This window comes from Zosterops lateralis (assembly GCF_965231275.1).
Source record: "Zosterops lateralis genome assembly, chromosome: 18".
Lineage (NCBI taxonomy): Eukaryota > Metazoa > Chordata > Aves > Passeriformes > Zosteropidae > Zosterops > Zosterops lateralis.
The window spans coordinates 9,606,944-9,631,676 of record NC_139778.1 but is presented as its reverse complement, the minus strand read 5'-3'; the positions used below and the strand labels follow the sequence as shown (position 1 = coordinate 9,631,676).

General features: G+C 41.9%; 1 protein-coding gene across 1 annotated transcript in view; it reads right to left on the bottom strand.

Moving 5' to 3' along the window:
* Nucleotides 1-301: 301 nt before the first annotated feature.
* Nucleotides 302-24,733, bottom strand: part of GNA13 (G protein subunit alpha 13) — a 29,684-nt gene continuing 5,252 nt past the window's right edge. Inside the window, exons 3-4 of the mRNA XM_083874420.1 lie at nucleotides 9,495-9,545; nucleotides 302-5,148 (exon numbers count right to left, since the gene is read on the bottom strand). Of these exons, the coding sequence (XP_083730546.1) occupies nucleotides 4,576-5,148; nucleotides 9,495-9,545 (624 nt within the window). The 3' untranslated portion in view covers nucleotides 302-4,575. The remainder of the gene's footprint in view (nucleotides 5,149-9,494; nucleotides 9,546-24,733) is intronic.

The following is a 24,733-nucleotide window of genomic DNA, read 5'->3' as shown; positions in this document are numbered from 1 at the left end:
TTGAGGTTTGTCACAGAACACACCCGAGTGCCATCAATATATTAAATATTGAGCACAAAACTGGCTGTCAAGTGCAAGTCAGCAATTTCCTGGTGCCTCCCTGCCGAGGACAAAGTCTTCAGGCCGAGCAGAACCTGGAGGAGCCTTTTGAGCCAAGTTTGTTTGACTCTGTTACATATTTCATTTGAAACACAAGATGTGTTTGCAGGAGCAAACCAGGCGGGCTTTGCCAACCAACAAAGAGTCAGCTGGCTGCCTCTGCTCATTTTTAAACAGAAAGAATTATTTCATCATACCAACGTGAGGCTGTATATGTTTATTCATCGTCAGTAATTTTTGTACACAAGGCAAATATTAATAGCTGAAAGGCAACGCTTTTGGAGAGTATGTACAGAGCAATGTACAAGCAAGTGAAAGAGGTTTGAAACTATGAATTGATTTAACCGTTTTATAAAAAAGAAGTGATGCTTTTTCTTCTAAGACCTCCCTTAGAAATAATTTATTGCCAATCTTAAACTAAAGCAAGGAGAGAAAAAAAATTTACAATAAAAAGTAGTCCCTGGAAAGTTTATAAAAAGTTAAACATATAAAATTGTAAGCCACAAACATTTATACAAAGCTAATACAAATCTTGGTTTTGTTAAAGATCTATGAGGTTGTTATAAAATATATTTTTACATAAAGGCTTCACATAAGGTAAGCTCTCACTGCTACTGAAAGCGCAGGAAAGCGGTTTTAAATAGTCTGCAATTCAACTTATTTTCAAGTACAACGCAAAGAAATTGCAAAATGGCACTGTATTGCAATGCTGTGTAATTAAAAACTACTTTAATGGTACCATCAGAGAGACAAGACCTGTAAAGTGAACTGGTGAACGATTGCAGGGCAGGAGACTTCCCGAGGGTGTGGAACAGGAGTGGTGCTGGAAAATGAACCTTCTGCAACAGTCATGGAAGAGGAACTGCCAGGGGGGTGTTGATGGGCATGAGGGACAGCTCAGGCTGGGGTTGGGATCCACCAGGAACATCAGCCCAGGGTCAGGAGCCTGGGAACATCCACCCACCCACCCCATCACTCTTGCTGGATAAATGCTGAATTTAAAGCTACTCACAAACAAGCCCCATAAACAGCCTTGAGATCAACTTGACTTTTTCTTTTTAAGAGCAGTTATTCTAGAAGAAAGCTGAAGTTTCACACAAACTGATGGCTTATGCTCCCACGTACAATATACAGAAAAGAAAAACAGTAATATTTTTAAAGCCCTGATGAACAGCCACAGTTTTTAGGTATCAATCATCTCAGCTGAACACTCTGCAGCAGGGAACAGTCACTAAAACACCAATTTCACCTTCAAGTACAGCTTGTACAGGACAGTGGTTTATCTCCATACAGTCAGTGATCTTTAGAACACAGCTCACTCCAGCAAAGAGAACTAAGGAATTTTGGGAAACTTGATTTTTCTGTGACACTTCACTTTCTATCTTCACTTTCCACCTTCACTAGGAATACACCCCAACCTTGTACCACAGACTGGTTTCCATGAGGAAGCTTCACTCTCATCAGCAAACTGTAATTCTGGTTGTTTCAGGACAAAGCTCAGCCTGCTCAGAGCATCAACCCTTCAGCTCTTGTACCAGATTTATGTCCTGCTAGAAACAAATGACATTTAGAAACAAATCTAACAGAAAATACATCAGTCCAAGGTGTGCTCCATTCAGGGAGCTCATGAAGAGTGAGCCTGAAGATGGACAAGGGCATTGATTTGGGGTTTTTGGCTGTAGGGTTACACAGGGACCATGTAAACAGGAACATCCAGGGGCCTTGCCTCACTCCTCTCATGAACCGGGAGTGGGAAACCCAAGTGATTTGACTCAGTTATTTCATTAAAACAATTCATTTCTGCCTGAGATTCATATAGTGCTTTATCTGCCAGGGCCTACAAGTGACCCAGCACTGGGGCCCCCCTCGCTCTCTCACAGGCCCTGGGGTTCACAGGAGAGTGATCTGAAAGGATTCAGAACAGGGATTTTTGTGGTGGGTCTGGGGAGAAGCTGCTGAGGATTTCCCCACTTTAGCCAAGGTCAGAAGTGCCCAGTGCCCTTGGTGATCCTGGCTCCATCCTTAGACTGACATCAGTTTCAAGGATCTTCAGTAAATTAACAGGTTCCATTGACAAAAAATTCATCAACACTTCACATAAATTAGTTTAGACAAATCCCTGGTACTCACCCTATCATCCCCTCCCAGTCTTTAGTCTTTTCTGCAATCATCTGGTCTGACACTCTCCAAAGCACCTACTTGCAGACCTCTCCAAATCAACTCTTTTAATCACAGATAGTCTCTGTTTGAAAAGACACTTGTTCAGACAACTGTCAGCAAAAGAAAAACCAGGCCAGCTCCTCCTCCTGTTGAGAACCAAGGGTATGGATTTGTTTTCTGCTTTCCAAGACTGGAGTTGGAGGCCACCAGAGGTTTGTGTCTGCTCATGGAGCATTTATAGCCCAAAGGAGAACCTCTGTTCCATCACAGGTGTGTTGTTCAGTCCTTGAAAGAGCCTCGCCAGCCTTTCCTGAGGTCTCTGCTTCATCCTCCTTCTTGAATTGCTCACATATAACCTGAACATACCAAATCAGAAATAATCCATTTCCAGTAGAGGCAAAATCTACATTAAATATCCCCATCCAAGATTCTATTAACCCTCCTGACATCAGTGCTGCATCCAGACTTTGGGATTATGTTTAGACTCTGCACTGTGACTTCTCCCAAGCTCTTTTCAGAATTCTTTCCTCCCCAAACAGTGCCTGATGGCCAGAATCGCAGACTAACCTATGACTATTCACTGGATGATATAAAAAAATAGAGGTCTTTCAAAGCACCTAACTAAATAAAAATACACTACTCCCCTTCTACTGCCAGGAGAACGAGGTACAGAGATGTTAATACAACTTACAATCACAGTAAGTAAAGGCTAAGTTCAGGAGACAGGCAGTTTTCCTATGTCCTGGCAGGGCCACTGCTCCCAGCAGTGACACCCCTCATGTCACCCCCGGCTCGTGGGATGAGAATAAAAATGGATTCAAGGATTGGCCACCAGCATGATCCACAGGAAATGGCCAATTCCATGGGGCAAAGTGGCAGCTGAACTGCCCACACCACACTACAGCCTGGGAGAAACTTAGTAGGGACACTGATTTTTATATCACAATCTCACTCTCTTTTTTGCAGTGTGCTGTGGGGTACACATCAGGATTACTTTATTTTCACTACTTTTCATTATTATTATAATTTCTTTTTTTTTTTAATCACATGGCAACACTAACAACCCCCCATAAGAAAATTAAACAAAACTGCAAAAGGACTTTGGGTAAAACAGTCACAAGCAGCACTCTGGAAGATGCTGTGCAACGTATTTAGCTCAAGTACACTTAGGATTGCTTAGACCCAACTGGAAAGTCTCAGAAAGAACCTCATCAGCTGAAGCACATTCTGCTGGGACATGATCTTTAATCTTTTCAGAAGAAAACATTCATCTGCACGGTGTCAGCTACACAAGGCCTCTGCTGGGAATTCATAAGGCCACTGAAAATGCCAGAGGAGGACAGAACACAAGGAGGCACTTAGGTTTGCAAGTCCTTCTCTCCATCACCAAATGCTCCTGACTCAGAGGAGGCACCTGGGAAGGAGGCAGGGAGTTCAAATAAACCAGTGCTAAGTTAAAGCGCTTCCAGAACAGGTGACCCACAGGTAACATCTGCTACCTCCAGGTAACACCTGGTCAGTGAAGATAAAAAAAAAAACCACAAGCTGAGCTTGCTCCCCCCCTTCCCACACCAGAATGCCAAGAGGATTGATCAGAGTGCTCTGTGCTTTGCCGTGGCTCCAGGACATGTGGATGCCTCTGGAGTCAATCCGTGTACTGTGCCAACCACTAATCCCTCCTCACTGGACTCAGCACCTCCTGATAGATATGTCTGAAACTCCTGATCTGAAGTATTTTTAAAGCATCTCCTATTCCAACCCAATGCCATGATTTATCCTTAAACAGGAAGCACGTTACACTCGGGAACCGGCGCTTCAGAGAGATGATTCCAGCAAGGGATTTGATGGGATTTCTAACCAAAAATAGACCTGAGAAATCATAAGTCAGCTATGGTATCACAGTCTTTACAATAAAGTTAGATGTGAAAAGTTTCTCTCTCCCCCTCCCCACCTTAAATTACCGCCACAGTCTAATAATTGCAACGATTTCATTGAAGTTTCAGCTTGGAATTCTGGATTTTCTAGGATAATACACATGTTCGTAATAGGTCAAATTTACCACTTTACAGGTAACTTAGCCATAGGTCTGCTATAAAATTACAACTTGGGTCAACTTGAAGCTACACTGGAAGAGATTAAGCCTGAATTTCTGCAGAAATTGGCAATAATGTGTTCAGCAGCAGCTTTTAGCCACATATCAAGAAGTCTGACAGGATCTGGATTTCTCTACTCCTGCTGTAAACTTCTAGTTAAAAAAAAAAACCAAAAAACAAAAACACACAAGAGTTACTGAAAATAAACCAGTCTTTTTGCACATCACTGTAACATCAGCTGCTTGAGGTTGTCGTGCAGGATGGTATCCTTGACATCACGGAACACTAGCCGGATGTTCTCTGTGTTAATAGCAGTGGTGAAGTGGTGGTACAGGGGCTTCTGCTGCTGGTCCCGGCGTTTCGTGCGAAAACAATCCACCAGGAATTTTTGGACATCTGTTAAGCAGTGGGGATCCCCTTCGAACTCTGGGAAATAGTCTTTGATGCTGACTTTCTGTACTTTCTCCTCGAGCAAGTCCGTCTTGTTTAAGAAGAGGATGATGGAGACGTTGCTGAACACCCGGTTGTTGACTATCGTTTCAAAAATGTTCAGGGACTCGGTGAGGCGGTTTGTCTGCCGGTCCTCCATCAGCACTTGGTCAAATTCGCTGGAGGAGACGAGGAACAGAATGGAGGTGACGCTGTCGAAGCACTCGAACCATCGCTTTCGCTCCGACCTCTGCCCACCCACGTCCACCATCTTGAAGGGGACGTTTTTGATTTCAAAGTCGTACTCGTGGATCCCTTTGGTGGGCCTTCGTGCCAGCAGGATGTCTTGCTGTGAGGGAAGGTAATCCTACAGAAATAAGGAGAGTTGTTTTGATTAGGGTGTGATCACGGGTATGGGGCACAGATGAGCTGCAGTGGAGAGAGCAGCTTGCACAGGAACACAACAAGGTTTTCCATAAAAAGATATGGAGGTGGATTCCCGTGCTAACATTGGAGCTTTTGGGAAAGAGCTGGAGCCCAAAGCAGGAAACACACCCAATATTAAATCAGAACATGTACCCCAAAGAACTTAAGCTTTTTTTTCCCATAACAAACCTCGGAGGTGACCCAGCAATTCCTCATGCCAGTCTCTTTCCTCATTCTGCATCACTTCATCCTTCACTCTCTTCCCACAATGCTGGCTGTCAACACTACAACGCAGCAAATGGGTTCTAAACCAGCTTTCTCAAACCAGTAACTATGGGATATCCCATGCCAGCTGTGGGATCTCTATTCCTTCCATGCTCTCCTGCAAAGTGCATGACTGCTTCCAGAAACAAACCAGCTGCTCCTCTAAATAACTTTAAAGCAATCAATTATGCCTGAAAACTAAAACCTAAGCAACTTCCTGTGTTTGTGCCACGCATCTTTGCATCCTGCTGTATCAGTGCACACTGGGGAGCTCACACTGCCTGACTTTGCCCAAAATTTACTGTGCAGTGAGTAGAAACTGAGAGCTGGGGACAGCAGTGCCTTTCTAGCCTGGGGGGCACAGACAGCTCTATCTTGAAGTTCTCCTGCCCACCTTTCCCCAGAATTTAAGAGGCATTCAAGAGACTATTTTTTTTTATTGTTACATGAACATCATCAATGGATGTAGATGCTCCAGGAAGAGGAATTCTTATTAGTCAGCTTTTGACAGCATGAAATTCAACACTCAGATTGGGGATTTCTTCATGCCTAGAATTACACTTTTGTTTGCGGTCCAAGTCTTTCTGTTATCTGCAAAGTGCATCTCTACCACACAGCTGCCTGTGCTGGACTTTAAAACCTTGTTGTTCACTTGTTATGGAAACTCTTCCTCACATTTTTCCAGCCTTTCTCACCATTTCAGAGAGCAATTTAGGTTTTGGAATTACAGTCTCTTCTTAAAAAGTGAATGATCTATGATCTTCCTTTGACAGTGCCAGTTCCCACATTTGGAGCTTTTATAAAGATGTGTAAGACCATAGTTCAGAAAGTCTGATCCAGCCAGTCAGCTGGGTGGGGGAACAAGCACACAGCACCACAGCTATTTCAGAACTTTTATCCCAAGTTTAAGGCAGCTGGGCAAGTTCAAACCACAAAAATAAAATCTAAAAATCACAGAGTTAGTGCAACATTCCAAAAACTCTAGGATCACTTTGCTTTGCTCTGTAAGTTCCAAAGTGAAACTAGAGAGAGAGGGCTTTGTCTGAACTCTGGGTTCCTGTTCCTGAGCTGCCCATGACTAAGGCACTGATTTTTATCGTGGCACGAATTACAAAGCAGCTCTGAAGCACAGGCTCCCCACCCTGCAGCCTTTGCTGCAGCACTGTTACACATCCAAACCTCACAGCACCAAAATCTGGAGGGGAGGAGAACTGCTAAAGCAACATCAAGTTCCCTCCAAACTGACCAGAAGAGGTGCTGACACCTCCCTGTCTGATTAATGAACAACTTTAAAGGGTAATAATAAGACTTTTCTCTTTGTTAAATGTATCTTGGGTCTTTTCTACTGAAATTACAAAGAGGAAAACAATCAGCACAAGCAGTGCAGGGACTGTATGAAATGTCACTGGGCACAAGTGAAGGGATTTTGAACAAAGCTGACTGTCAGCAAGTAGGGAAGAGTATCACAGGTTCAACTCTCATTCCAGCTTCCACATGGGAGTATATATTCTTTTCTTCTTCAGGAAGTTAGCCTCAACTTCTCAGAACAAAAGCAAAAAGTTTTAGGAAAGCTCAGGAGTGACTGAAATTACTAAATTACGTAAACAAACCCAACTAATATAATAGGCAAAGCCACATGCACCTTCAATATTGAAACAAGGGCACAAAGCAAACACTCCAGGGAGTTGGCCTGTAATGTTTATTCAGTAAAGCTTTTAAGAACAAGGAGCTTATCTCCAGAATTCCTGACAAATTCCCTCTATGAGTACCATTACTCATTGAAAATTCCTTCCACACTTGCAGCCACAAAGAGAATCCTTTCAAGTGCTTTTTAACAGAGAAGACCTACTATGGAACTGGGTGTCTTCAGGGCCCCTCCCAACCCAACCCATTCCATGTTTTATCCTGGATATTGGCTACTGTGATCCAACAGGCAGCAAATGAGGGCCCTGTGAGTTCAGTGCTGGTACCCAGCCACCATCTGGCTCCAGGAGACCAAACATAACCACTCCCAGGACCCTCACAGTATTTCACTTATCTTTCTGAAGGACAGTTATGTTCTCTCCCTCATGCCCAGATCCTTGGAACACAAGCAGCTTTGCCCCTTTCCCAGTAATGATCCCATTCTTCACGTCTGAAGACTGCAGCATCAGGTATTTTCATTGGATGGCACTGATTTTTCCAAGTTCTTTCAATGTTTTGCCATTGTCAATAAGTGGGTTTTTTTTCCCCTCAAGCATCCTCACATCGATACTGATTTGAACATGTGCTTTCCTCCTTGTTTTCCTATCTCCCTTCCTCAAATCCACTTCAGTCTGCTTCTTCTAAAGGAGTTCCTTTGGTTATCAGTAGCTCTTTTGGCTATCACATCACTGTTTGCCGAGTTCAAATTACAATTTAAGGCATGACTAAGATCCAATCACAAGGTGGAGAGCCAAGTCTCTCTGTGAGGTATTTTGGATACATACAGTCTGCACTGGCAGTCGAAATAGCAACACACAGTTGCAAGGAATCCAGGAGATCCCACGCATGTCTGCCCGTCAGATACTCTTATTTTGCTGATCTGATTAAATCTGAACACTAAGTTCTTTTCCCTCAGTGCTGTTATCAGCTCCCTTTTGGCAAGAGGCACGTGAATTGCAGATCTGTGTGTTTATAAGCAATTTAGTTGCAAGTCAGCCCAGTTGCATCAGATAAGAACAAATACTTTTATTTACAGTTTGGGGAAACAATCGTTAGCCAATCTTGCATATAGATAAGAATAAACCAGAAGAACCTATCAAATCTTTCACTAACAGAACTGAGCTGGTGCTTTTTTCCTCAAAGACTTAACATTTTTACAACAGCAGATCCTGATGAGTCCCTCTGATTCTCAACACCATTTGGTCCAACTTGAAGCCAGGAAAGCTGTAATTCACAGCACTCCCACAGCAACATCAGACCTGCACTAAGTGTGTTTACGTATAAAAATATTTAAAAACCCAACTACTGACTAAGTTTCACACTTTAATCAAAGAATGGACCAGAGTTTCTCCATGAAGAACTTTGAAATGGAGTTGAAAAACTCTGATATTGCTGGGGAAAAATCCAAGCCCTGTGAAACTTAAAGGCATTGGATTCAAAGACCATGAGAAATCCACCACTGGCAAAGAATTCAGCAGTTCATTAGAGTAGGAATCCAAATTCAGAGACCAAATGCTGGAGATCTCAAGCCAGAGTTCTGGGTGACCATCATTGACCACAATGACCACCAGTGCTTTAGTTAGAACAATTTTCTGCTTTTTTCAAAGCAGAAAAATAGTCTGGCTTAAAATTTAATCTGTTAAAAAGAAAATTGAAATGAAGCATGATGTAACAGGGTTTCACTGAAGTGGTTTGGATTCCTTCATTTGTTACCATCAGCTGGGAATGACCATGGAGAAATTGCCTCCCCACAGAGTTCAAGCACAATATTAAAACTCTTGTTTTAAAGGCAGTTTTTCCACATGCCATTCCTGCAATCCACAACTGATGAGCATCAGCAGATACATTCATTATTCAAGTGCTAATTAACAGTTCTATTAAAAAAGTGCTCTACAGAAATTTCAGGTGTTTCTCTAGAGAAAACAGACTATTCTTTACTGAGTTTATCTTAAAGTAGATATTGCTGGAAGGTGCCACTGACCTATGACTGATTTAACTCACGAGTTCCTAACTGGACAAGTAACCCAAAGCCAGTTGTTTTTGGATGTCATTTAATGTTGAAAAGCTACTTTAACAGTCTCCTGCCTGGCCAAACATTTTTAGCTTGTTTTTTTGTTCAATTTTGACAGAAGGTTTATTTCCAGAAAGTCTCCTGGTCCTTGCATTGCCCTGTGTTTTTGACATGTCAGTGATGAACTGCTGAGATAATGCGACAGCCCAAGTGAACTAAAGATAAAGTTATTGGAGTAGACATTAATTACATTTCATCTATTTAAAACCCAGAGATCACAAAGACTACTTAAAACTCAAGACGGGAAAGAAAAATAAAAAAGGACTTACTTGTTCTCCAAGTTTATCCAAGTTGTCCAAGAAATACTTTACAGATTCCCCCTAAAAACAAATCAAACAGTTATTTAAATAAGCGACGTCCTTGATCCCAATGGTTTACATTCTGAAGTCCAGATAATTTATTGAAATCTACATTTAAGCATTGTAAGCTTTAATCACTGCCATTTTTAAAAGCAGCTATCCCAAGAATACAACTGATGATTTATTCTTAGGCCAGTTAATATTTAAGCTTAAAAGCATAAAAGGCACATTTATAATAGTCACATTCTTTCCAAGTTTAGACTTGATAAATAAATCCAAGTGTTATCCACAGGGAGCATCAATGAAGCAGCCACACCTTCATTATGAAAAGAAACATTCAATTCCTCTGAGGCTTTGCAGAGTGTGCACACACAGGCATTCAGGTACAGGGATTAATCACCAGAGAAAAGTTCATTTATACTGCAGTGCCACAAGACTCATTCCCACAGGTAATTCCCCGGAGCACAGCGAGTGATGAGCAGAACAGAGGATGAGAAACTACAACGGACAAAGCCTTTCACTCAAGTTTCCCATCACACACCAAGCTGGCGCAGAACATCTTACTCTGAGTGATGAGCACAGCTCCAGGCTGCTGTGCATGAGATCATATTTACTATCCAGGTTTATCTTCTGGATTCAAGTTATCCCTGTCCTGGCAAAGGGTAACTGCAATTTTTAATCCCTCCGGTAATGTGGAACTAATGATTTTTTCATGGTAAACATGAACCACAGTCATCCCTGCAGAACTCCATCAGGGTGCTGGGATTAAGGAGGAATTCTTCCATGGATGCTATTGCACCTGACTTCCCTTGCAATAGGAATGCACTGATGGAATTTACTGCAGAGGAAAGCACTGCTTTAAGGTTCTCAGCATCCTCACCAAAGTACAAATCTTCCTTCCTTCCTAATTACCAGCTGTAACTTGTGCATTTTACAGTAAGTGCAGAAAAGAAACCACCTGTGTTTCCACTCTGCAGGTGCAGGAGCAGGAATTCAGACTGAGCCTCCTTGATGAGAAAATCAAGCAGCATCTGAGGCTGAGGTGACTACACCTAATCAAGTGAATTAGGACAGGAACTACACCCTGATAATGACTTCCCCTCACTTCAAACTGAACTCTGCAAACTTAGCTAGGGAAAATATAAACCTCACTATTCAACTGTGTCATGTAACCATCTACCCTGAGCAGAGCAGGGTAAACAACAGACCAAAAAAGGTTCTGGCAGACACATCAGCAAGGTACCCTTTGCAAGTTTTCCAGGCACTAAAATAAATTACATAATACAAGTTAGATACCACACCTTTAAGTGTGCAATTTGAACGTCAATGTTTAATGAGGCAAGACTGGGACTCTGGTTGGAACTTGCCTCGTGCTCAACACACCTGCAGGGAGAGAGCCCAACACGCCTCCAATACCTTATTTTACCTCTTGTCTGGCTCAGCTGTCCTGATTTTCTCTGGGGTGACAACCTGCAGCAGGAACACCATTTTAGTAGCACACAGCAGCAACTGCTGGCAGTGACAGCACAACTGTATCTTTTCCAGCATCTGTTCTAGCCTCAATCCTCTAAGGAAGGTGTACAGGGAAGAGCATTCCTATTTCACAGAAAATTAACAACCCTGATGCATGAATCCATCAAGCTTTCCAAGGAACTAACAGGATCAGAATTCAGGCCTTCCTTGTGCTAAAACCACTGTCTGTAGCCAAATGCTAAGGCAAAATAAAATTTAAGGTCAGATTTAATTTCTTTTTTAGGTGCCAACAGGAGCTGGCAACCTTCCCTTCCCCACAGGGCTGGCTACATACCAATCAAGCAGATTTCAGACTCAGTAAGTGCAGGTATTTATTCTGGAATACCTGGGCCTCAGAGGCTGAATTTGTGTGTGTGTGCATACAAGCATGCATTTTAATCCTAGACAGCTTTTTTATATGACTTACAGCAATACCTACTCCCTAAAGACCCATTAACTCTGCAGTTAATGTGGAAGTTACTACATCTCCTTTAGGTCCCAGGGCTTGCAGCTACTGCAACAGATCAAAAAGTTCAAGCAGACGAGCAAACCACAGCCTGGAAAGGTCACAAAACATCCCCACGAGCAGCTTTCCAAAAGAGGGGATTTCCTGAAATCACAAATGCAGAATACATAGGCCTGCAGCGACAGCAACACTGCAGAGCCACAAATCCAACAGCAGCCACTGCCAGGGAACACTGAGATGCCAACTCCACTTCTAGGCTGGCACCTGCCAGAGCCAATGGCACACAAACATCAAAGTGGCCCTGCTGAAACTGAAGAGACTGAACTATTAAATCCATCAGTTACAACATAACACAGCTCATTAAGCACAGACATTCCAGCCTCCCTCCTCCACACCACGGGCTCAGCTGCTTGGGTTCTCCCCTCATAAAAATCTGTTCAGACAGCAAGTAATGTGGACATGACTCAACTCTGCAACCAAGGATAGAAGCTGCTCATTCACTGTTTTTTTACCAATCTGCATACCAATTAAAAACCTAGAACAGCTTCAAACTCATCATCTCTTCTTCCATCCCATTCCAGCCACCCATCCATACAACAGAGCCACAACCCAGGGCCCTGACCAGTGGTAATTTTCTGTCTGCCCTGGACATGTTGCTATCAGCAGACTGAGCTCTGCTAACCACAGACACTATTGAACAGATTGTTATCAGAATGCACTACTGGAGAACCAGAGAGTTTTGACCCACTTAAACAAGTTTCAAAGAGGTAGCATTACAAAGCAGCCAAGCTTCAATCCCTTCCCAAAGGGTGAAGTTTTTTATTTTATCCAATAATCAAGAGAAACACTGAAAAACTCAGCACACAACAACCGAGGGAAGCCTTAATGACATCTATTTTTAAAAATCAGTTAGAAAAGGATCCATTCACATCCCTGTACAACAAAAGCCCCAAAGACAGCTTCTGTGTTAGGCTGCTTTTTTTTTTGGTAGAGAGAAAACCAGCTCCCACTCAGTAAATCCGTGACAGTGACCATATTTAAATAGCTGCATTCAACAGCTGTCACCTAAAATTTCCCTTCTGACAAACTGTAAACTCTCTGGTTTACCCAAAATGACTGGAAAAAAGAAACTGGGTTTCCCCACTCTGTCCCACTAACGCCAGTGTGGCTCACCATGTCCAGCCCTGCCACGTGGCTGCTTAGCAATCAATTTGTGGTGTCATGCCACAGAGGAGCCACACCAAAGGCAAAAATCTAGACAGAAAGGAGAAACTGAAGGATCTGCCCCCATTAAAACCCCCACAGTTCTCCATTACACTCCTGTTGTCTTCACACCCACATTCTGTGAGTACATAGGACGGAAATTTAAAGATTAGCTAAAAATACAGTGATGCCCCCAGCACAGGAAGGACCTTGACCTGTTGGAGGGAATCCAGGGGAGGCCACCAAGCTGATTACAGGGATGGAGCACCTCTCCTACAAGGAAAGGCTGAGAGAATTGGGAATGTCTAGCCTGGAAAAGGGAAGGCTTTGGGGTCACCTAACTATGGCCTTCAGTACCTGAAGGGAATATACAGGAAAGATGGAAAAACTATTTACAAGGGTCTGGAGTAAGTGGACAAGGGGGAATGGCTTCACACTGACAGAAAGTAGGCTTAGATTGGTTATCAGGAAGAAACTCTTTGCTTTGAGGCTTCTGTGGCACTGGCACAGGTTGCCCAGAGCTGTGGATGATGCATCCCTGGGAATGTTCAAGGCCAGGTTGGACAGGGCTTGGTGCAACCTGGGATAGTGACAGGTGTCCCTCCAAACCATCCTATGGCTCTGTGTCATAGCCTTGAACCAGCCACAGGTGAACCTTCTTTTTAAAATGCAGATTAACCCTTTGAAGTGATTAGCACAGTTGAGCAGTTTGGAAATGCAGATCTCTGAAGGCCAGCAATGACACTGCAGGAACCAACCATGCCATGGAGCCCAACTCATCCCCTGCCCACTTCCCTCTCCTGCACTTCAAGTACAGCCCAAAAATGCCAAGGACAAAACTCAGCACAGGCTTGGGCACACATCTCAAATGAATACTGAGGTAATGCAATAAAGCAAACTTCTTGAGCACACCCCAATACAGCAGAATGAACAACCCACACATCAGCCTCAGAGACCTTCTGGTGTTATAGGAGGTGCTTTGGCTGTTTTAAAGTTTATTAATTTATATCAGACTACAGGATTTTTAAACAGTCCCTTTTGAATGCTTGAGAAAGATGCCCTTTTTTGTTCAGATGGAATATACTTGTCTCAGCTGTGGCCCTTCAGCCTCCTCCTGATTCAGAAATGCATGTAAACCACAGGAAGTTGACTGTTAAGTAACTTTATTCATAACTGTCAACTATTCCGTTTTCAGAAAGGTTTGAGTCAAATCAGCCTGTGCCTCCTGGAGCCTTGTGATCCTCCCTCAGAGAGCCAAGTCACTTCATCATGAATGTACAAGAACACACTGAAATCTTACTCCTGTCAGGGTGCCTGACATTAAAACAGCTTCCCCCATAACTTTGCGTTTAATTACTTGCTCAATGAAATATCTCCAGTTTTATAATTCATTCTTTTTACAAAGACATGGTCGCAGCAGAGTTGGTCATTTAGATGTAGCCACCACCCCATGGTGTGGTCATCTGCAGTAAACCAGAGCATCTTTTATAAGCAGGTATCTTCTACAAGCAAAACACAGCACAAAGATCACTGTCTGCTTACTGCCTCAAGCAAAGTAACCATAAAAATATTTCTGAGGGAAGAAAAAAAAAAAAAAACCTACATGAAATACACACCAGATGAACACATCTTTTAAACCCAGGAAGCACCAATTTATTTGGTTTCCATGAAAACAATGTCAGCAATCTAAATATGATTTGTTGAAACCTTAGCATAGCCAAATGGCTTTTTAGCTCTTCAAGGAGATCAGGGACACAGCATTTTTTCCACTAGCAATTGCTTAAAAAAGAAAAAAGAGATAGAGGAAAAAGCATCAAATAAAGATTTAGTCAACACAAGGTTTAAAGAAAGAAACAATTTATCAAACCATCTAGGTTTGGCTGCAAGTTCAGTGGAACATACTGAACTGACAAGGCTTATTAAGTATCTGAAATAATAAATCAGATATTTTAAGAAAACAGGAGATGTAACTTAGTAGAGCTCTATATTACAACTTTAAGAATCATGAAACATTTTTTCTTCCTGACCTTACTCGAAATTCCTGAGAAAGAGAAACAAATATTTCCTATTTCATTTAATTAAAAACCCACAAAAACACAAGAAACAAAAACACCACTAATAATAATAATAATAATAATAATATAAAAATAAAATAAGTTTTTACAAGCCTAGTTTAGAATAAAACAGGCAACTGTAGTGTTTTTAGGCTGGTGTGTAGATGCCTAAATATGCAAACCAAGCCATCCATAACACTGGAGAATCAGCTCAAAGGAAGATGATGGAGAAATAAGCAGAATCTGAAAAATCTGCATTTTACAGCACCCTAGTAATGCTTATAGCACACACTTCATTATGTACAGGGTGTTTTTCTGTTAGGGGCTTAATCCAGGAAAATCCATAGCTGAGGATTTTGCCAAAAGAAAGAACCTCTAACGTTTTTTTTTTTCTTGCTATCCCACCCTAAGCTGATTTAAAAGACTACAAATCAATACTGCTGCCACTGAAGTTTTAGCAGATGTCTTTTGAAATGACAGTAATAAACAGAGGGATAATGAATGGAGAAACGTTTCAATCAAATCAATCAATGCAGATTCCCAGGGGAAGGGAGATTAGAGGGCACAACCTCCTCCACCCAAACAGGGAATATCTGCAGCATGACACAAAGGAGGGAGATGATCCAGATGATATATTTATGCCATGAATTCATATCCTAATTACATTAATGAGCTTAAATCCACAACTGTCTTGATTGTTAGACCAGCAGGTTTAACCAAGTCTCATGTCGAGACATTCAACTGGTTTGGTCTCTTTTGCTGGTCTCAGACTTGGAGGTAAATGAAACAATCTTGGTTCCTTCACAGCTTTCAGGTTTCCACAATTTCTCTTTCCTGTCATTCCTCCCAGTGCTTTTTGAAGAGGATTCCTCTTTCAAACATGCCCCAGTCAATAGACTGGGACAAAACTTCCCCACATTCATACCTATAACCTGTTTACTCAAGGAACTAAACTTTAAAGTATACTTTCACTGTTTTAATAACAGCAATCCAGTAACTTGATTGGTATCTCCTAAAGGTGAGGGGAAGCAATTTATTTCTGAATTATCACTCCATGCTCTAATACTTGATTTAACACTCACTCTTCAAGCAGTATTAGCAACATTCTGGAAGTTTCTAATAAGAATATACAATAACTAATTTTTAATAGTGGTGCCGAAGGTATTTGGGGAAAAAGGCCCAGGTAAGCAGTAGTATATTTACTTCCCAAACTATAAATTGGGGTCAAATATTTGAGCATGCAACTAACACAAAATACATTTCCTGCAAGAGGTTTCCTTTCTCTAAGTGTTAATTATGGCCAAAGCACAGTAGTCAGTCCCCATTTATGCCCAGATGAGCATTACTGTGGCCGTGTGCAGAGCATCCAACTATTCCATGTGAAACTAACCCCAAACTTCCCAAAACCATAGGGCAAACTGCTGGAAAATGGCACTGCTGCCTGTGGAAGCATGAATAGAGCAGCCTTCAAAGGGCTGAAGCACAGACTGTGTGTGTCAAGACATCTCACATCCCCTAGCTTCTTCCTCTCCAGCTCAACCATTTGAATAGTCACTTAAACCTGATCTGCCCATTTCCAGAGATAAAATTCAACACATTGAGATGAATTCCTGTTTCTCTGCAAGAACGCTGAGTTCAGCCACAGTTGCTGATGCAGGAGTACAGAATAACGCTGCCCCTGATCAATACACATCACAAATGCGCCAGAGCTCAGCCCAGCCCTGAGAGCACAGACCCATTTCCCCTTTGCAGCGCTCGCTGCGTGTGGCTCGAGCCCTGTTTGCCTTTTCTCAGAGCCGTCACAACTGCGTCATGCAGGGTAGAAGTGAAACCTGCCCCCTGTTTGGTCACACAAGCTGAGCCTCTGCCCCGAAAAAAGGAAAGGTTCAAGTCCTGACTCACAGAAGCCATCTTTTGTAAAGCCCTTTGGTGGCAGAGCAGAATTTGTGTTTACAACAGCTGGATCAATTTGGCTGGAGGGTGCTCGACTCCAAATGTACCAAGGGAGGAGTCACATCAAGTTTATTTCATGACTGACACTTTTGTCTTGCATAACAGTATTAACAAAGAAAGGTGAAGGGGTTTAGGAAGGGGTTTAACCCAATAATATCCCTTTAATCTATTATCCCCTATTTACCATGTAATCCAATTAATCCATAATTCTCAAAATGTGGATAACAAATGGAGGGAGACAGAGCACGCCAACCTGAGGGCCCGCACTGTGACATCTTGGCAGCACCTGCAGGCTGGGGACATCTGCCATACCCTGAGAGTGACAGAAGGATGTCACCAAGCCAGACTGGAACTAAATACTCCAAACAAGGCTCCAGCATCAGCTGCTGCTCCTTCTAGCACCTGGTTCAGCAGCACTCTCCTTTCTAAGTGCCAGACTCACACAACTCACACTCAGACTGTCTTCCATCAGCAGAGCATTTACAAACTTTCATATATACCATGCCACTCCAATTAAATTAATTAAAACATGATTAAATTCTAAAAAGAAGTTAATCTGCATACCAGTATACCACAGAGCAAACTGTTCCAGTTTTCAATTACTTTCCTAGGAGGGAAGAAATCCATCTCCGTTTTCTTAGTTAGGCATCCCCTCCCTTCTCCTGGTGGAATTTAATTGCTGGATTCCTAATTGCTCAAAAATATGCAAACTCACTACAGCTTTTAGGTAGGAAACAGCATTCCATTAAAGCCTACAAAACTACAATTTCCACACCAGGCATTCTGCAATTGTCTTTCTAATTCTGAAAGACTGCTTGGAAACCAGGATGTGACATATTCTAGAAACCCCTTCCAACAATTAAAGACTCTCAGAGTCCATAGCATTAATCCCGGAGTGAATAAATTCTTCTCTATGAGGTGCTGGCACAGGTTGTCCAGAGAGGCTGTGGCTGGCCCATCCCTGGAATGTCCAAGGCCAGGTTGGACAGAGCTTGGAGCACTCTGGGATAGTGGAAGGTTGGGAGAGGAACAAGATGAGCTTTAAGGTTCCTCCATCCCAAACCATTCTGTGATTCCCTGATCTTCCTTAGGATCACCACTGCTATCAAATAGGAAGCAAACTCAAGGTTGTTGCAGCCCCTTCTGGAGATCAGAGCCAGGCTGAGGAACACAGGAACTGGCACCACAGACCCAGAACATTTAACCAAAAGGCTTCTGTTTGCCAGAACCTGAACAGAAATTAACCCATGAAAGCAAGGATCAGGTGCACTTTGTTTCTTCAAAGGTCTTTTTACTCCCTCCCTAAGTATCTACAACCCAAACAAAGTTTACTTTACTTTAGGAAAGACACCAATACTTTGCAGAAGATTTTCAAATTTCATTGATGAAGCCAATCCTCCAGGCCCCAGCACACACAGTCCTAGAAATCCTATGAAAACATGCACTGACCAAGGAGAAACTGCCACCTCCCAGTTACTATTTACACTCTGGGCAGCATCTCTATAAACCTCAGATGTTTTGCACACAAAACAGACTGGAACCAGACTGTAAACATTTGCTCTTCTTTCAGAGCACTGACCCACTGGCTCCATGACTTCATGTGTTTGCAACTCCAACTGCATTTAATCTGAGGCTGGAGCAGTGGTGAGTCTGCAAATCTGCCATCCATCATTTAGAGCTTCACTTGCTTCCAAGTTGTACGAGACCAGCAAAGGCTCCCAAAAACATGACAAATATTTGGCATGTGGAAATGTATCAGCACATAAAACTGGCCATGCTGAACTTGAAGATGCTTGAAAAGTCCATTATTGCATAAACTCTGCACTAAATCACAACATTTCAAAATCAGAGCCCTGAACTGGATCCCAATGCATTTCTCTAGGATTCAGTTTTAAAGTACATTTGGTTCCTATTTCAGCCTCATGAGAAATCCAGACGACCAAAAGCTTTTTAGTTCCTTCCTCTGTCCCAATCAGAAGAATCCATTTCAATTAAGTTCTGGTATTTCTGTTTGCAGCCAGTGATGCACTCATAAACCAGCTCTTGTTCCAAGCTATCTGACAAGATCCTGTGATAATTTACTGGCTCTAGTGAAAGATCTGCCTGTATCATTAGCTGAATATTAGTGTTTTAAAAAATTACTAGAAGTTGTGTCTAAAAGAGCTCAAAGGAACAGTAAAGTACACAAGACTCCCTAAAAAGCAGCAAGAGGCTGAAAACATTTCATGCCACTCCTAGAATTTTGGACTACAAATTAACTAAAATTAGAAAGAAATATAAATTAATTACTAGAGAAACACTATAACTTTGCTAATGAAACCAATTAAAGATCCCAATACCACCCAGATGTAAAATTTTAGTAATCATCCTACATTACTTTTTTTTTCCCCATAATTTTGTGTAGATATTTTGAAATACAGATGGTACCAGCACACTGTGCCCACCCCTGGAAATTCTGCATCCTCTTGATTTGGTCACCAGTGGGTGATAAAATATCATCATGTGCCCAAAAAGAGAAGTGCTCCCAGGCTGGCTGCAGAGATCCCAGCATTTTGTTTAAAATAATTTCCCCAGCATCTTTAAACAAGGGAAAAAGAAACAGAAACTCATGTAGTATTACATATTCTTGTATCCTTGAGCCTTAAAAAGAATTTGGGGCCTTTTTGGTTCCTTGGTTAAGTCTCTGAAGAGAAGCATGATTTTCACTTATTAACTGAAAAGACTCTGAAGGAAAAAGAAACTTAAGGCAGGAATGACTATGATGGAGAGGTGTGCAACATGGTACAGTGGATTGTGTGCTGTAAAAGGCAGCTCACTCCCTATTAATGTTCCAAAATTTTCTTTTCTGAAGCAGTTGTTGTCAGTTATTGTGATGATAATTCAGGGTGTTTTCTGTATTTAAAATTCCTCAACTTTTCCAGCTCTATTACCTGATGTTTCTTGTTAATGCAGACATGCAAGTGGAGAAGATACTGGAAGTAATTTAGGACTCCTTTAGCTGCTGATGTACTCTTAAACATTTTCTTTATCACTATGTAAATTCAACCCATCAGACAACTCTTGGATAAAATATAAGTGTTCATTTCCAGGATTATTCAGATTTTTATTTGAATTAAATACACTTTATTTACAGTTTGAGGCTGCCAAGTTAACTAATATCATGTTCTATGACTCACTTATTCATCTTTAAGATATAAATAAAAGCTTCATATTCCAGAGTAATACAAGATACTACTTGGTATCAGGCAGCCTCCATCAGCACTGTGAACATACAGCTTGTTATTCTGTAAAAGGGCAGGTTCTGCACCCTCTAAACTTCTCAGCTGAAAACTGAATTTAGTAATTCAGATCCTTAGCAAAGAAAAGTGCCAGCAGACACAATGCTGGCACAGAGATTATCTTGCTTTCCCACAACTACAGTTATTCTATTGCCTTTCTTACGTAGTGAGGTCAGCTGCACTTGGGTTTTCTCACATTTGCTTAAGCAACTTCCTCAGCTACTAGAAGCTGAAGTTTCCTACCCTGTTGCTAGTTCTGTGTAAGAGGTGTGGCCCGAACCCAGAGGATATCAAAGCATTCATCATTAACTGAAATCTAGGACAATAAAGAGCCAAAGGAGTCACCCAGTACAACCTAAGGATAATACGTGCTTGGTGAGAGCAGACCTCACCAGCCTCTAGGGCTGAAGCCTTGTTACAGTAAACTCAAATCAGGAAACAGCAGCACAAATCAACACTGCCTCTGGCATGGCACCTAAGTCCTGAAGGATCCCATATTTACACATGAAAAAGATCCCTCTCTATCCTTTGCCTCAGGTACAAAAAACACAGACATGGAAGAGAAGATGACACTGCATTTGTACCACACGTTTTGCCAGCACAGAGATTTGCTGACAGCTACGAGTCCTGGGACTGTGCAGGGTTTGTGTTCAGGAAGTCATTTTTAAATGGACACAGAATGGTGCAGGCAGAGCTGTTCAAATTCCAAAGGTTGTAACGAGACAGCTCTGCAGGTACCAACATGTAACACCTTGCAGGTGAGTAGAGAGCACGGAAATGAGCTCGGAATGAATGTCTGTACTAAGGGCTCATGTTACACAGCACAGCAGAAGCAGCAAAAGCTCCTCTAACACATTTGCAGAGGTTTAAAACAACCTGCTGAGAAGAGGTTCTCACACTCAAGATGTGAATATTCATATTCAGAAGGGCACTTGTGTTTTATATTTATTTAACCACGGCTTGGTTATAGAATTCCCTTTTTTTTTTTTTTTTACAAGAAGTAGGTCACCTTCTACTCTCCTGCAACAAAATGTTTAGGAAACTAAGGCACATGACTATCAACACAACACAGCTTGTTGGAAACAGAATATGCACAAGAACACACATACCTCTGCTCCCACAGTGCATTGTGCAAGTCTGCATTTTAAAAGCATTAGTTCCCCAGAAACAGATCACAGAATCCAGAATGGTTTGGATTGGAACGGACCTTAAAGATCCCTTGTTCCAACCTGCTGCCATGGGCAGGGACCCCTTCCATTAGACCAGGTTACTCAATATTTGGACTGAGATTGAATTAAGAATTCCATCCTCAGAGATTGCACTGAAACCATGCAGAAAATACAGGCTTTTACAAGCCAAGTGTAGCACACAGGACTCCAAAAGCACTCCTGGTTGGAAGACAACTCATCCTGCTTTGGTCTGGCACAACATGTCTACATCAAGAAAGCTCCTGCTGAAAGACCTCTCAATTCCTGAACCACATTTGTGCTTAATAGTAACAAAAAAAAAAAAAAATAATAATAATAATAAAAAAAATAATAATAAAAAAACAAATACAGCAACATTCTGAAAAAAAATAAGGCAAAGATGTTCTGCAGCAAAACCAGACAAGCACCAACTGGCAATGAAGTCCACCCTCCAGATACTTCAATATTTTGCTGCTAACAAGAAGTCACCAGGCAGGAAAGAGAGAGTGGGGGAAAGGGAAGAAGGCAGTCCCAGAAAGCTGAAACAGAAATCCTAATCCCAATTTGGAAAATGGTAAAAAAAGGCACTTTGTGTTAAATTAGTATAATTCACCTGAAGATCATTCAGCCTGACTGAAATATTACAGTCAATCCCCACTACCCAAAGCACTGGCACACACTGAAGGGTTTTTGGCAAACCTGGAGTAAGGACACTCAATCCTCTACTGCTGGACTCAAGAGCTAATCCCTATAAAGGAGTCCTACTAATAACAACTCAAAACCAGCATTATCTTGTCATTCGGGGCTGGAAAAACAGCAAATCTTAAAAAAATCCAAGTCTCTTTTGAGGATTTGAATGGTTCATTTTAAAATATAAATTTGTAAGGCACTTTTCTTTCCACAGTTAGAGCAACAATCCTTGATAAATCCTTTTCACCTTAAAACCAAGAGATGGCAAGCAGCCTTTTCCAAGGGTTTTAAGGAGTCATGCTCACTGTACACAGGCCCTCCTGTGATCTGATGTTTGGCAGAGCATTGATTGGGGAAAGGGGAAAAAACTGTTCATATTTCAACATATATAAAGCAGCAGCTTTTTGGGTTTCCACATAGAAATTTAAGCAATAGTCAGCGTAATTACAACACTATATTTCACTAAACTAACTCTGAATTATGTGATTAAATGCCCAAATAGTCAATGTTTAGAGAAATGCTGGGTGACTAGATCTCACGTCTGTAATGAAGATCTTCCTGTCAGGCTCAGAAACCTTCTCCTAACAGTTTATGCACTCAGTCATGTCCCAATAGAAGCAACTCCTGCGCCCTTCAAGCAGAGTGGGACAACTGAACACCCAATCCCACATCCAAGAGGTCCAGGGAGGTTAAAGAGATGAACACTGGGAGGAAAAGCAACACACTAGAGAAGCTGCTGAAAGGGTTCTGAAAGTCACTGTCACAAACACAATGCAGCCACTTTAATGAATGACAGGTAAGGCACTCCTTTCCCAGGCTCTGCACTCCTGACTTCAGGGGGACTTTGTGCACTTATCCCACAGCTGTCCCACAAGATGGGAATCCACCCTCCAAAACGGGAAAACCTCAACATCTGGCAACTTAGCCCAGCTTCACACACAACTGACCTCTGCAGGACTGTGCTCTCTAATCAGGCACGATTCAAGATGTGTTGCCTGTGCACCTGAAAGAAAAATAAACTTTCCTAATATTCTGCAGAGTCCATTTGAGGACTCAGCCTTTCAGTAGAGCTTAATTGTGTGTACAACAGCCCCACTAGTAATCAGGCAGAACCCTGAAAACCTCAAGCAGAATAAGACAAAATACAATACAATCTTCCAGTAAACTGAACAATCCTTGCCAAAAATACTCATCTGCAACAGAAAAATGCTCCATGGAAGCGGCTACAAAGCTATCACTGAAACTTCAAGCAGAACACGCCCTTTCCTGTCTTCTATAATCTGATCTAGCACTTGCAGACATGTCACAGAAAAAGTTGTGATCCAGAGGTGAGTGCATATCCTATAATCCTTACTGTACCATCTGTGTTTGCAGTTCTATGCAAATATGGACAAAAATAAAGGGTCATCTCTTCCTCTGCAGCTTTCTGCCTTAAAAATTCCCAACAACATTCAGTGTTACTTGCAAGTAGGGCAAAAGGTATCTGTCTTAAAATCAACAACTGCTGGTATCAAAGATCAAAACCCATCCAAAAGTTACCTTTAACAAGAACAAACCCTGAACACATTCAAAGCTTATCGCACATCTGAGCAGCTTGGCTCTCATCACACTCTTCCATTCTCAGAGAACAAGGAGATCCTGGAGAACACTTCAAAATGCTTCTCTGTTAACAGCCCTCACAGCAAGCTCAAGAAATGACAGACATGAGAGGGGAGCACAAGGCTGCTCTTACTCACAAGGGCCTTGCTCAGTGTTCCACAGCACCAAACGCTGCTCAGCTGCCTGTGCCTCGGAGCAAAGCTCCAGGAGAACACAAACCCTCACAGGCACACACTGAACAGCTCCCAAAGCTAGGAAATGCCCAGGTAAGTCAGTCTGCATGCTGCAGAATGAACAGAATGGCTGTGTTTATCAGAGTCATTGCAGGAGATTTTTACCGGAAACCAAGCACCAACAGGAAATGTGAAATGTTAATGAGGTGTCAGAAGGTGCTGGGCTGATTCAGATTAAATCTCAAACTCGTCCTTGTCAGGCACCCAAGAGGCCAGAGGAGAAACAAGCCTGGTGGCTGAGGGAGAGGAAGCCTGAGGATGACCAGAATCTCCAGTGTAAGTTACAGAACTGCCTCAGCTCCAGAGCCAGGACAGTCTGCAGTTACCTCTGCTAGTGGAACAATCACCTGAATGAGTTTGGTTTGTAATAAAATGTGAGGGATTATAACATTAACCACCTGGGAAGCACTGAAGTGGCACATATTGCACTAAGCTGTAATTAGCTCTTTCCAGTTTTAAAGTGCTACACAAGCATGACCTAATGAATTTTCATAAACGCTGCTGCTAGTGGCCAGAAGGCCCCTATTTTTATACCAAGGAAAATAAATCATATTGGCCATCCCATGACCACTTGAGTTAACAAAATGAGGAAGGACACTCCAGTGAACTAGACATGGAAACGCTGATTCCTAATTCCATTAAAATACAACCAAGTTCTTTTTTTTTTTTTTTTTTTTTTTTTTTTTTTTTTTTTTCTGCTATAAAAAGATCACATTGTTTCCTCAGTCTCCCAACATCATCAGTGAAAGATCCTGGAGAAAAACGAAAAAAGCAAGAGCAGCTTAACAAGCCCTCACAAACATACATATATGTTGCGCATATATATTGAAGTTTTCACCATGTTCTTGCAGAAATTTCAATCTTAAACCCTTTTTGTCTGTACCTCCTATCTGCCCAAGCTAAAAATGGGTTTTACATTACACATTCTTGCTGCCTTTCCTCCAGAATTTATATGTAAATCTTAACATTTTTCACTCCTTATCCATCACTGCTCTGTTTTCCATTTGCACACCTCTACCTCTGTCCCAAAGTGT